At 37.4% G+C, this 14165-nt stretch overlaps 1 protein-coding gene across 1 annotated transcript in view; it reads left to right on the top strand.

Annotated features, from left to right (window-relative positions):
* Positions 1 to 14165, top strand: part of LOC128639040 (NXPE family member 1-like) — a 49644-nt gene that overhangs the window by 17866 nt on the left and 17613 nt on the right. The window contains exon 3 of the mRNA XM_053691181.1: positions 9088 to 9149. Within this exon, the coding sequence (XP_053547156.1) occupies positions 9088 to 9149 (62 nt within the window). The remainder of the gene's footprint in view (positions 1 to 9087; positions 9150 to 14165) is intronic.

The raw sequence follows: 14165 nt of genomic DNA, 5'->3' as shown, positions 1-14165 counted from the left end.
AATCTAAATAATATTTCTCTTATTAACTAAGTTAATCCTATTTAAAACTAAATACTTACCTTTAAAATAAACCCTAATATAGCTACAATATAAATAATAATTATATTCTAGCTATTTTAGGATTTATTTTTATTTTACAGGTACCTTTCAATTTATTTTAACTAGGTACAATAGCTATTAAATAGTTATTAACTATTTAATAGCTTACCTAGCTAAAATAAAGAGAAATGTACCTGTAAACTGAAAACTAACCTAAGTTACAATTACACCTAACACTACACTATACTTTAATAAATTATTCCTATTTAAAACTAAATACTTACCTGTAAAATAAACCCTAAGATAGCTACAATATAATTAATAATTACATTGTAGCTATGTTAGGATTAGGATTCAAGTTCAATCTGATTGGTTGATCCAATCAGCCAATCAGATTGAGCTTGCATTCTATTGGCTGTTCCAATCAGCCAATAGAATGCAAGCTCAATCTGATTGGCTGATTGGATCAGCCAATCGGATTGAACTTGAATCTGATTGGCTGATTCAATCAGCCAATCAGATTTTTCCTACCTTAATTCTGATTGGCTGATAGAATCCTATCAGCCAATCGGAATTGAAGGGACGCCATCTTGGAGCCTTCATTCGTCGGTAGTCTGTCGGTAAAGAAGGATGTTCCGCGTCAGCGGGATGAAGATTCAAGACCCGGCTTGGAAGATGACATCGCCCGGATAGAAGACTTCTTCAGCGCCTCTTGGAAGATGACATCGCCCGGATGGAAGACTTTTTCAGCGCCGCTTGGAGGATCACTTCATCAGATGGAAGATTTCTTCAGCGCCGCTTGGAGGATCACTTCTGCCGGTCCGGGTCTCCTCTTCAGTTCCATGGTGGCTCGGCTGAGTGAAGACGACTAAAGGTAGGATGATATTCAGGGGATTAGTGTTAGGTTATTTTAAGGGGGGTTTGGGTTAGATTAGGGGTATGTGGGTGGTGGGTTTTAATGTTGGGGGGGTTGTATTTTTCTTTTACAGGCAAAAGAGCTGAATTCTTTGGGGCATGCCCCCACAAAAGGCCCTTTTAAGGGCTGGTAAGGTAAAAGAGCTTTGAACTTTTTTAATATAGAATAGGGTAGGGCATTTTTTTATTTTGGGGGGGGGGTTGTTATTTTATTAGGGGGCTTAGATTAGGTGTAAGTAGCTTAAAATTGTTGTAATATTTTTTTAAATGTTTGTAACTTATTTTTTTTATTTTTTGTAACTTAGCTTTTTTATTTTTTGTACTTTAGTTAGTTTATGTAATTGTATTTAATTGTAGTTATTTGTAGGTAATTTATTTAATGATAGTGTAGTGTTAGGTTTAATTGTAACTTAGGTTAGGATTTATTTTACAGGTGATTTTGTATTTCTTTTAGCTAGGTAGTTATTAAATAGTTAATAACTATTTAATAACTATTCTAAATAGCTAAAATAAATATAAAGTTACCTGTAAAATAAATATAAATCCTAAGATAGCTACAATGTAATTATTAATTACATTGTAGCTATCTTAGGGTTTATTTTACAGGTAAGTATTTAGTTTTAAATAGGAATAATATATTTAAGTGTAGTGTAGTGTTAGGTGTAATTGTAACTTAGGCTAGTTTTTAGTTTACAGGTAAATTTCTCTTTATTTTAGCTAGGTAAGCTATTCAATAGTTAATAACTATTTAATAGCTATTGTACCTAGTTAAAATAAATTGAAAGGTACCTGTAAAATAAAAATAAATCCTAACATAGCTACAATATAATTATTATTTATATTGTAGCTATATTAGGGTTTATTTTAAAGGTAAGTATTTAGTTTTAAATAGGATTAATTTAGTTCATAATAGAAATATTATTTAGATTTATTTAATTAATATTTAAGTTAGGGGGTGTTAGGGTTAGTGTTAGACTTAGGTTTAGGGGTTAATAATTTTATTACAGTGGCGGCGGTGTAGTGGGGGGCAGGATAGGGGTTAATAAATGTATTATAGGTAGCGACGGTGTAGGGGGGCAGATTAGGGGTTAATAAATTTAATATAGGTTGCGGTGGGCTCCGGGAGCGGCGGTTTAGGGGTTAATATGTATAGAGTAGCTTGCGGTGGGCTCCGGGAGCGGCGGTTTAGGGGTCAATCATTTTATTTAGTTGCGGCGGTGTAGGGGGGACAGATTAGAGGTGTTTAGACTTGGGGTACATGTTAGGGTGTTAGGTGTAGACAGCTCCCATAGGAATGAATGGGATGTCTGGCAGCAGCGAACTTGTACTTTCGCTATGTTCAAATTCCTATGGGATCTGCCGCCTCCAGGGCGGCGGATTGAAAACCAGGTATGCTGGGCCGTAAAAGTGCCGAGCGTACCTGCTAGTTTTTTGATAACTAGCAAAAGTAGTCAGATTGTGCCACACATCTGGAGTGACATAAGAATCGATCTGTGTCGGACTGAGTCCGGCGGATCGAAGTTTACGTCACAAAATTCTACTTTTGCCAGTCTGTAGCCTTTGATAACTAAGGCGAATCAGCCTCGCCACAAATACGCTGCGGAATTCCAGCGTATTTGAGGTTGACGGCTTGATAACTACCCCCCAGAGTAATAAGCAATACGTGGGGTGTTCTTCACGGGAGGCACGCTCACGTATTAGGGAGCATCTCAACAACATAGACAAGAGTATTTATGTGTCATATTTAGTACACCACTTTATCTACCAACATAATAAATCTGTTACCAGCTTCAGATGGCAGGTTATTGAACACATTACACATACTTCTAGAGGAGGCGATAGGTTACATAGGTTATTGCATAGAGAGGCATTTTGGATATTCACCCTGCAAACAAGACGCTCAAAAGGCTTTAATGCAGTAGGTGATATCATAAACCATTGGCAACATAAAAAATGAACAATAGGTTTTATTGCAGTCGCTCTCCATGCAATGTAATTAACATATATGAGACATTATAGTACACAATATTGTTTGTCTCTATTTACTGTATTCCTTTAACCAACAGGCAATTATCAGTTTGATTACTTAAAACTAAACAAAGTATACTATTTATGAGGATAAAATATATCTCATATGCTGTCTTTGACTCTCAATCAGGGGACAGCACTAGCAAAAGCTATGACTAAAAACTATTAGTAATTCAAGCAATTCTATTGCTATTGGTGGCCCTTTCTATATAAAATGTATGTTGTATTAATTATATAAGTGTTTATAAATATTTTTATGTACATGTTTCCTGCCTTATACTCACAATCAAAGTGTGAATTATAACATCCCACATTGATAACGGTATAAAGATTTGTGCCATGATTGGTTAATCAAGGTATGCATCACTCATCAGCTGCACACCCCTGATTGCCATTGACCAGGCTATTAAAGGGTGTAAACCAGATACTCTGTATGGTCTATGAATAAGGCTATTTACCAGCCGAAACGCGCAAGACCGACTGGCTGCTGATGAATGATGGCATACCGTTTAAATCATATTTTTCTTCCCCCATTTTTTTTTAGTGTATCTTATCTATTTTAATTTATAAATGTACCACTGTTTTCTATGAAACTCGCTGGATTTGTCGTTGGTTTTTGGGTGTCATATGTAAACCCAATAAAAAAATTATTGAACCAAAAAAAAAAAAAAAAGAAAGAAAACATTATAATATCTCATCCCTGCAGCCCCGGCCGCAAGCAGCGGTTCTGGAGGTAATTCTAGGAAAGGGTGTTTTCAAATGCTCTAAATTTAGTTATTTTATATTATCCTTTAGCCCTGACTAGATAAGAAATGAGGGTAGCCCAGGTTTTGACAATGAGTTTCTCTTAACATATGTAACCTTAGATATACATCAAATCAACTTAAAAATTAAAAGAGTCTTTTGGGCAAGAACAACATATTAACTTAACCTCTAACAGAAGTAGATCACTTTGAAAGTAATAGGATATGAAATTAAAGTCTACTGCAGTAGTAACGTTGGGATAATGCAAAATTAGACTACTATACAGTAATATCCATAATTATTTAAACTGTATAAACAAGAACATTCATTGTGTGGAACATTTATAAGCAAGTGAAATGGACATAGTATATATACCGTCCTAGTGGATTTGTGGCTGATAGGGGGCAATAATATTAAGTCAGTCCTGATGGTTCTTCAATTGGGAGAGATGGGACAATAATGTAGGTTCCAAGATTCATAGAACAAGTATATTGCATAAAAGTATAGACGATCCATAGGAAGTGCATATCTCGTAAGTCATTGTGACTGAAGATAGTGCAGCTGTGTTGGATCTCAAAGAGAAGCATAAAGATTTAGCAGGTGATAATGCTGAAGTTCTCCGGAATAATCTCCTTTTGTGAATATAGATATTCTTCCTTGTTTGTGGTAGTTAGTTCCTATGGCTTGTGTGCCCCCTATGGCTATTTTCTCATTGGGTGCCAAACACAGCAAAACTCTCCCGTCTTCCATATATTGATCCCGAGGCAAACCAGTACCTACGTTGTTACCAGTTACAGAATTCCGCGCCTCCTCTATTAACTTGTCAGCTATCTTTTTGGTTGTTGGAAGTGATGGATCGCCATGCTCTGTTGCGACACAAAGTTGATCATGCGTAAGCTTTGTATTTTGAGCGCCATGCTGTTCCGCCTCGGCTTGTAGATTCTTGCCAGGATTGATTTCCACGATAGTGGGGGACAAGTTAGCAGCATGCACTCTGGTTTTTATGAATTGTAGGTGTTCCAGGGGATATCTCTCTAGTATAGCAGAGATCTTTAGCTCAAACTGTGTAGGGAGCTCGTCCAAGCGTAGTGTTAGCTGCTGGTCCCACATAGTTGTCGGTAATCGGCTTATTATATGGTCTCTTGATGATACTGTCACAAATTCATATGTGTCAGAATATGCTTTTGTTTTTGTATATATATTCCTTGGTTCCAATGAGGCAAATGATCCGTGTTACCGGGTGGAGGTTGCTCAGCCTAGAAGATAGCCGCCACTGTAGGCCTCGATATGCTGTTCAGTTGCTCCTGAGTCATGAGTACAGCAAATTTCATATGTACATGATCCACAAAACTTTGTGGACCTGAAATATAACTTTCCTTCTTAGTATGCTGTGAATTGGTTGAAGTAATAAGTGAATTAACTCAGCCTCTTCTGGAGCTCCTGAAAATGCGACCGCACAGAGTTGATGTGTGGACATGCCCACCTGTTTGTAATTTTAACACATGATTAAGGGCATTTGCCCCAAAACGTTGTGGCTTTTATGATCGTGTCTTGGATATGAACATATATGTCATGTACTGTTTTTTTAAGGTTCCTTAATTACTTGAGGATTCAGCTGTCTTTAAAAGGAGGCAGGGTTTCCTTTCCAAATTGCTTGGAAATTTGTTTGCAACAGATCATGGCCATTTGCTTGTGATAACTGAAGCCATTTAAATCTCCCTATCTGATTATTAATTTTCTTCAGTTGCTCACTTTGTATTTACTTCTATTTTGTGGAAATTTCCTTCTTTGCATTTACAGCTTCTACTTCTTCAGCTGGGTTACACTGACTGTTGTTTAAGTTTCCTACTGAGAGAAGTGTACTGCAGCTGACATCCCAGCCTCTTTCCTGAGCTGGAGCAGTTCTGCCTGAGAGATCTTTGTTCCACTTTGTTTACACAGACCACACTGTGCTGCATACCTACCTCTGTTACTGTTTTCAGCTCCATGAGATTCAGACCTCTCTGAACAATCCAGATTACCTTCCAAGCACAGATTGCAATCTAACCAAGTAAGCACTAACACACTGTGTCACCTGTTACTTGTTTCTTTGGGAAATGTACTTTGAATCTAGTGGATATTCTAATTCTTTCCTGTTCCTTTTGAAATATATGCACCTAAGTGAACTGCAGTAATGAAATTCTCCTGAACAAACTCTTACTAACTTTATACTTTCTAGATGTATTGAGAGATTCTTAACTCAGAATTTAAACTATTATAGCTGTATCATTTTAGTATTCTGTTAACCGGTTTTAGTTCTAAGAGCTTATGTTTATGTATACATATCAGTAGAAACTTTAGCCTAGGGAAATAAGAGACTCTTTAGGTTGGTTGACTGTATATAGAATTGCAAACTGTAGTAAGCAACAATTACAAGATATTAATCTGTTGCACTACAGATGCTACAAATTGTCAGAAATGTATTAAAATCTGCTGCTAACCTTTCTACAAATAGATCCATACTGCAGTATCCTGACAATATAATAAAGAATTATTTGCAGCATTGGAGACCCTCTGCTATTCTTTGTCATTTCCATTTTGAGAGCCAGTTAGTAGCTCTTGGTGGGTTCACTCCTTTAGATTGTGTGCTGGATTCCATTTTGCTTTGTTATTGGGGTCATAGGCAGCATTCCTCCTCCTCCAAACAAAGCGAGTTGAGTTGAGCTAAAGAGCTTGATTTTTGTCTTATCCGACCACAACACTTTCACCCAGTTCTCCTCTGAATCATTTAGATGTTCATTGGCAAACTTCAGACAGGCCTGTACATGTGCTTTCTTGAGCAGGGGGACCTTGCGGGCGCTGCAGGATTTCAGTCCTTCACAGCGTAGTGTGTTACCAATTGTTTACTTGGTGACTATGGTCCTAGTTGACTTGACATCGTTGACAAGATTCCCCTGTGTAGTTCTGATCAGATTCCTCACCGTTCTCATGATCGTAGAAACTCCACAAGGGGAGATCTTGCATGGAGTCCAAGACCGAGGGAGATTGACAGTTATTTTGTGTTTCTTCCATTTGCGAATAATTGCACCAAGCTGCTTGGCGATGGTCTTGTAGCCCATTGCATCCTTGTGTAGGTTTACAATCTTGTCCCTGACATCCGTGGACAGCTCTTTGGTTTTGGTCATGGTGTAGGGTTTGGAATCTGATTGATTGATTGCTTCTGTTGACAGGTGTCTTTTAGGAGTAATAACGGAAGTGAGTTTGGCAGTTCTCACTGTGGGACTCTGAGTGGATCTGTGCTGGTTTACATTCATGTTTGTTTGTTTGGACAGGTGTCTTTTATACAGGTAACAAGCTGAGATTAGGAGCACTGCCTTTAAGAGAGTGCTCCTAATCTCAGCTTGTTACCTGTATAAAAGACACCTGGGAGCCAGAAATGGATTGATAGGGGATCAAATAAGTATTTCACTCATTAAAATGCAAATCAATTTATAACTTTTTTGAAATGCGTTTTTCTGGATTTTGTTGTTATTCTGTCTCTCACTGTTCAAATAAACCTACCATTAAAACTATAGACTGATCATTTCTTTGTCAGTGGGCAAACGTACAAAATCAGCAGGGGATCAAATATTTTTTTTACCTCACTGTATATATATATAGAACAACAAAAAGTAATGGTGCACATCCAACCACTTAAGTCCACTCTTTCATGGCATATTTGTATATGCTTCTGTCTGCCAAATATACTTACATAGCTTCTAATAAGATTGGGATAAACATCTTGCAAAATATTGGCTTATATTTGAGCTGCAAAAACAAATATACTTCTATCTGCTAAATATACTTACATAGTTCAAATAGAATTGGGATTAACATCTCGCAATAATATTGACTTATATTTATGCTGCAAAATTTTTTTGCCTGTTAAAAATGCCTTTAAATGAAATGGGATCTTAGTCACACAATATGATCATATTCTGCTAAGCCAGTCACCACTTACAGGGTGTCCCATATAGACTGGTCCTAACACTAACCAGTTTCCACACTGCAGCAAGTCATGTCTACACTGTGTGAAGCTTTTTAGCTTATTAAGTATAAAACAATTACATTATCTGGAACACACATGGGCTGGGTGGCGTGCATTAACCAAAGGGGAGGGATTTTGTAAGCTCCCTATTCAAAAGATACAACAAAGGGGTTTTTTGGTTAAGCACACCACAAAACGACTGTTTAATCTTAACACACATATTGTGGGAGTGCTACCGAAGTGACCAAAACAATTACAGAACAACAAAAAGTATTGGTGCACATCCAGCCACTTAAGTCCACTCTTTCATGGCATATTTGTATATGCTTCTGTCTGCCAAATATACTTACATAGCTTCTAATAAGATTGGGATAAACATCTCGCAAAAAAAAATATTGGCTTATATTTGAGGTGCAAAAACAAATATACTTCTATCAGCTAAATATACTTACATAGTTCAAATAAAATTGTGATTAACATCTCCCAATAATATTGACTTATATTTATGCTGCAAAAAAATGTTGCCTGTTATAAATGCCTTTAAATAAAATGGGATCTTAGTCACACAATATGATCATATTCTGCTAAGCCAGTCACCACTTACCAGCCCTGCTTGGTAGAGATTGTCTAAAATAGGCTGTTCCCAGGTTGTTTGTGACTGTGTATAAAATAAGCCTGAAAATACGTGAATGAAAAGCTAATGAATGTGAGCTGAAAGTAAATATGCTTGAAAATATTGGGGGATCTTTTTGAATCTAGGCTTAAGAGGCATATTTATTAAGCTCCGTATGGAGCTTGATGCCCCGTGTGTCTAAAGACCGCTGCTCCATAACCTGTACGCCTGCTCTGAGGCGGCGGACAGAAATCAACCCGATCGAATATGATCGGGTTGATTGACACCCCCTGCTAGCGGGCGATTGGCCGCGAATCTGTAGGGGGCGGTATTGCACCAGAAGCTCACCAGATCGTATGCTATTGGCATTTATCGATGTGCAGCAGACATGATCCACAATATCGGATAGGTCCCTAAGTCTTTGCTCCCATATAGGCCCCTAAGTCTTTGCTCCCATATAGGCCCCTAAGTCTTTGCTCCCATATAGGCCCCTAAGTCTTTGCTCCCATATAGCTCATGTTCCTGACATTACATAGCTGTGCTCTGACGTATTAAAATTTAAGTATTTTTCAAAGTGTTATAAAACTTGCACTCTTGTCTGAATCTTTTTTTTTTTTTTTTGCTTTCAGTTCTCTTAAAAATATATAGTTTGATTCTTCCTCATTCACAGCACAGTTAATACACACTTGCTTGGAGTGGATCACATTTCTTTATTGTGACCTGTGTTTTTATTTATTTGTAGGTCAAAGGTTGCTGATGAGATTTCTAAAACTGTTGATCTTGTCATTGTACATCAGTGTCAAGGTGAGTTTAGTTAAAGGGTTTGTCTATGTTAGCAGAAATGTATAACTGCAAAGACTATAATATGCTTATTTTTTAAACAGAGGCTACTTCATATTAAAGAGACACAAATCCAAAGATTGTCATTCACATTCCAGATAGAGTGTACAATTTAAAATTCTATTATCAAATTTACTTTGTTCTCATTGTTTATTGAAAAGCCTACCTAGGTAGGCTCTGGTAGGCTCATATTGTTCTCCATATGTCTAGAGCACAATATGGCCGCGATTTTGCAACAATGCTTCTAGCAATGTTATATATTGTGCAAATGCTGCTGCCACCTACTGCTTAAAAGTTTATAACTACTGGGCCCAGCAAGAGGTGATGATGCTGATGCATAAGAAAGAGCCATGAACGTTAGGGGGAGTGGCGGAATGCTAATATGAGAGCAGTCAGAAAATAGCAGAGATGCCAACGAATGGATCAGGTGGTTATAGGACTAGGAACATCAACCTAAATACCGCTACCTAGGCAGTGAAAACATCATCTGTGGCATCCCAGCAGGAGTGGAGGCCAAGAATAGGCTGAGACTTGGGACTGGCGCTATTAAAAAGCACAATATGGAGGCTGTCTGCAGATACCCTATATCTTCCCCCTCTGAAGGAGAGAAGTAGAGTTAACTCATGGAAAAGCGGATCTTTTTATTTTTCTATTCTCACCTTGTTGTAACATTGCAGCATTTAACTCAGATTTTAAAGATCATACGCCTAGATTTAGAGTTTTGCGTTAGCCGTCCAAACCAGCGTTAGGGGGTCCTAACGCTGGTTTTGGCCGCCCGCTGGTATTTAGAGTCAGTCAGGAAAGGGTCTAACGTTCACTTTCCAGCCGCAACTTTTCCATACCGCAGATCCCCTTACGTCAATTACGTATCCTATCTTTTCAATGGGATCTTTCTAATGCTGGTATTTAGAGTCTTGGCTGAAGTGAGCGTTAGAACTCTAACGACAAAACTCCAGCCGCAGAAAAAAGTCAGGAGTTAAGAGCTTTATGGGCTAACGCTGGTTTATAAAGCTCTTAACTACTGTGCTCTAAAGTACACTAACACCCATAAACTACCTATGTACCCCTAAACCGAGGTCCCCCCACATCACCGCAAAAAAATTTAACCCCTAATCTGCCGAACGCACACCGCCGCAACCTACATTATCCCTATGTACCCCTAATCTGCTGCCCCTAACATCGCCAACCCCTATATTATATTTATTACCCCCTAATCTGCCCCCCCCCAACGTCGCCGCTACCTACCTACACTTATTAACCCCTAATCTGCCGACCGGACCTCGCCGCTACTCTAATAAATTTCTTAACCCCTAAACCGCCTCATTCCCGCCTCGCAAACCCTATAATAAATAGTATTAACCCCTAATCTGCCCTCCCTAACATCACCAACACCTAACTTCAAGTATTAGCCCCTAATCTGCCGACCGGACCTCGCCGCTACTATAATAAATGTATTAACCCCTAAAGCTAAGTCTAACCCTAACACTAACACCCCCCTAAGTTAAATATAATTTTTATCTAACGAAATAAATTAACTCTTATTAAATAAATTAATCCTATTTAAAGCTAAATACTTACCTGTAAAATAAACCCTAATATAGCTACAATATAACGAATAATTATATTGTAGCTATTTTAGGATTTATATTTATTTTACAGGCAACTTTGTATTTATTTTAACTAGGTACAATAGCTATTAAATAGATAATAACTATTCAATAGCTACCTAGTTAAAATAATTACAAAATTACCTGTAAAATAAATCCTAACCTAAGTTACAATTAAACCTAACACCACACTATCAATAAATTAATTAACTAAACTATCTACAATTATCTACAATTAAATCAACTAAACTTAATTACAAAAAAAAAACACTAAATTACAAAAAATAAAAAAAGATTACAAGAATTTTCAACTACTTACACCTACTCTAAGCTCCCTAAAAAAATAACAAAGCCCCCCAAAATAAAAAAAAATGCCCTACCCTATTCTAAAATAAAAAGTTAACAGCTCTTTTACCTTACCAGCCCTTAAAAGGGCCTTTGCGGGGCATGCCCCAAAGAAAACAGCTCTTTTGCATTTAAATAAGCATACAATACCCCCCAACATTACAACCCACAACCCACATACCCCTAATCTAACCCAAACCCCCCTTAAAAAACCTAACACTAAGCCCCTGAAGATCTTCCTACCTTATCTTCACCACGCCGGGTATCACCGATCCGTCCAGAAGAGGGTCCGAAGTCTTCATCCTGATCGGAACAGCCAATAGAATGCAAGCTCAATCTGATTGGCTGATTGGATCAGCCAATCGGATTGAACTTGAATCTGATTGGCTGATATAATCAGCCAATCAGATTTTTCCTACCTTAATTCCGATTGGCTGATAGAATCCTATCAGCCAATCAGAATTCGAGGGACGCCATCTTGGATGACGTCATTTGAAGGAACCTTCATTCGGCGAGTAGGCGTCGGTTGAAGAGGATGGGTCCGCGTTGGCTCCTTTGAAGATGGCTCAGCTCTGCTCCAGATGGATGAAGATTGAAGGCGCCGCCTGGATGAAGACTTCAATCGGATGGAAGACCTCTCTTGCCCCGCTTGGATGAAGACTTCTACCGGATGATGGACCTCCTCTGCGCACCTTGGATGAAGAATTCGGCTCGGCTGAGTGAAGACGACTCAAGGTAGGATGATCTTCAGGGGGTTAGGGATAGGTTTTTTTAAGGGGGATTTGGGTGGGTTAAAGTAGGGGTATGTGGGTGGTGGGTTGTAATGTTGGGGGGGTATTGTATTTTTATTTTCATGCAAAAGAGCTAATTACTTTGGGGCAAGGCCCCGCAAAAAGCCCATTTAAGGGCTGATAAAAGAGCTGATTACTTTTGTATTTTAGAATAGGGTAGGGCATTTTTTATTTGGGGGGCTTTTTTATTTTATTAGGGGGCTTAGAGTAGGTGTAATTAGACTAATAATCTTGTAATCTTTTTTTAATTTTTATAATTTATTTTTTTTTTTAATTTAGTTTAGTTTATTTAATTGTATGTAATTGTAGGTAATTTTTTTAATTAATTTATTGATAGTGTAGTGTTAGGTTTGTAACTTAGGTTAGGATTTATTTTACAGGTAATTTTGTAATTATTTGAACTAGGTAGCTATTAAATAGTTAATAACTATTTAATAGCTATTGTACCTAGTTAAAATAAATACAAAGTTGCCTGTAAAATAAATATAAATCCTAAAATAGCTACAATGTAATTATTAGTTATATTGTAGCTATATTAGGGTTTATTTGATAGGTAAGTATTTAGTTTTAAATAGGAATAATTTAGTTAATTTTAGGAATATTATTTAGTTTAATATAAATTATATTTATGTTAGGGGGGTGTTAGGGTTAGGGTTAGAGTTAGGTTTAGGGGTTAATAACTTTATTATAGTAGCGGCGACGGTGCGGGCGGGAGATTAGGGGTTAATAATTGTAGGTAGGTTGCGGCGATGTTAGGGAGGGCAGATTAGGGGTTAATAAAATGTAATTCTAGTGTTTGCGAGGCGGGAGTGCGGCGGTTTAGGGGTTAATACATTTATTATAGTGGCGGCGAGGTCCGGTCGGCAGATTAGTGGTTAATAAGTGTAGATAAGGTAGCGGCGACGTTGGGGGGGCAGATTAGGGGTTAACAAATATTATGTAGGTGTCGGCGATGTTAGGGGCAGCAGATTATGGGTTCATAGGGATAATGTAGGTGGCGGCGATGTGCGGTCGGCAGATTAGAGGTTAAAAAAGTTTATTATAGTGGCCGTGATGTGGGGGGGCCTCGGTTTAGGGGTACATAGGTAGTTTATGGGTGTTAGTGTACTTTAAAGCACTGTAGTTAAGAGCTTTATATACCGGCGTTAGCCCATAAAGCTCTTAACTACAGCCTTTTCATAGGCGTTAGGAGTCTTGTCGGTAGAGGGTGTACCGCTCACTTCAGCCAAGACTCTATATACCAGCGTTAGGCAGATCCCATAAAAATATAGGATACGCAATTGACGTAAGGGGATCTGCGGTATGGAAAAGTCACGGTTTGAAAGTGAGCGGTACACCTTTACCTGGCTGACTCTAAATACCAGCGGGCGGCCAAAAGCAGTGTTAGGAGCCCTTAACGCTGCTTTTGACGGCTAACGCAGAACTCTAAATCTAGGTGTTAGTTATTTAGTTAAAATAAAACTATAAAACTGACCGATGTGTTGATCGGTACGTGGTATATTTTTAAAAAGTATCAGTGATTGCAATATTCATCAGAATCACCTATGTGTTTTAAAAAGTTTCATAGGTGTATCTCCCAATATTCATATAAATAATCATAACGGAATACTGGTTGTGGTGATATTAACCAAAATGTTTTGTGTGAATTTATAGAGAAATATATGTGGATTTATAAAGATATTTTATGTAAATATGTAAAGACTCATGAACATTGTATATTATGGCCAATATCAAAATACTAGGTCTACAATCAACTTATGATGATATTGGCCAAAATGCATATAAATATATAAAACTAATGGTCATTATGTATTGAAATTTTATTAGTCAGGTTGTTTAGCCTATTCTTATTTTGGAAAAATGAATTTCAAATTATTGCAACTGTTTTAATAAAAAAAGAGAATAATATAATGTTAAACAGATAAAGTTGTGAACGTGTTGAAACATGCTAAAGTGTATAGTTCGTAATATGAACGTGTAGGCATGTGTTGTTATATAAAATTACCAATGAAGTGAACATGTAATAATTAAAATGTATATGTTAATCTATGTGTCTGATATGATGGGGAACTTATATATCTCTGTATATCTAAAAATGGTAACAAATATATGGTGATATGTGGTTCACCTACAGTGAACAGTCTATGTGAACAAAAGGAAATGGAACATGTTGGTCAAAAAGGCAAATAAATATAAATAAGCTAGTGAAAAAGTACCTAAATATCTAAAAATCAGAC

Source organism: Bombina bombina, chromosome 8 (genome assembly GCF_027579735.1).
Source record: "Bombina bombina isolate aBomBom1 chromosome 8, aBomBom1.pri, whole genome shotgun sequence".
NCBI lineage: Eukaryota > Metazoa > Chordata > Amphibia > Anura > Bombinatoridae > Bombina > Bombina bombina.
The sequence above is the reverse complement of the archived record's forward strand: the minus strand, read 5'-3'. Positions and strand labels throughout refer to the sequence as shown.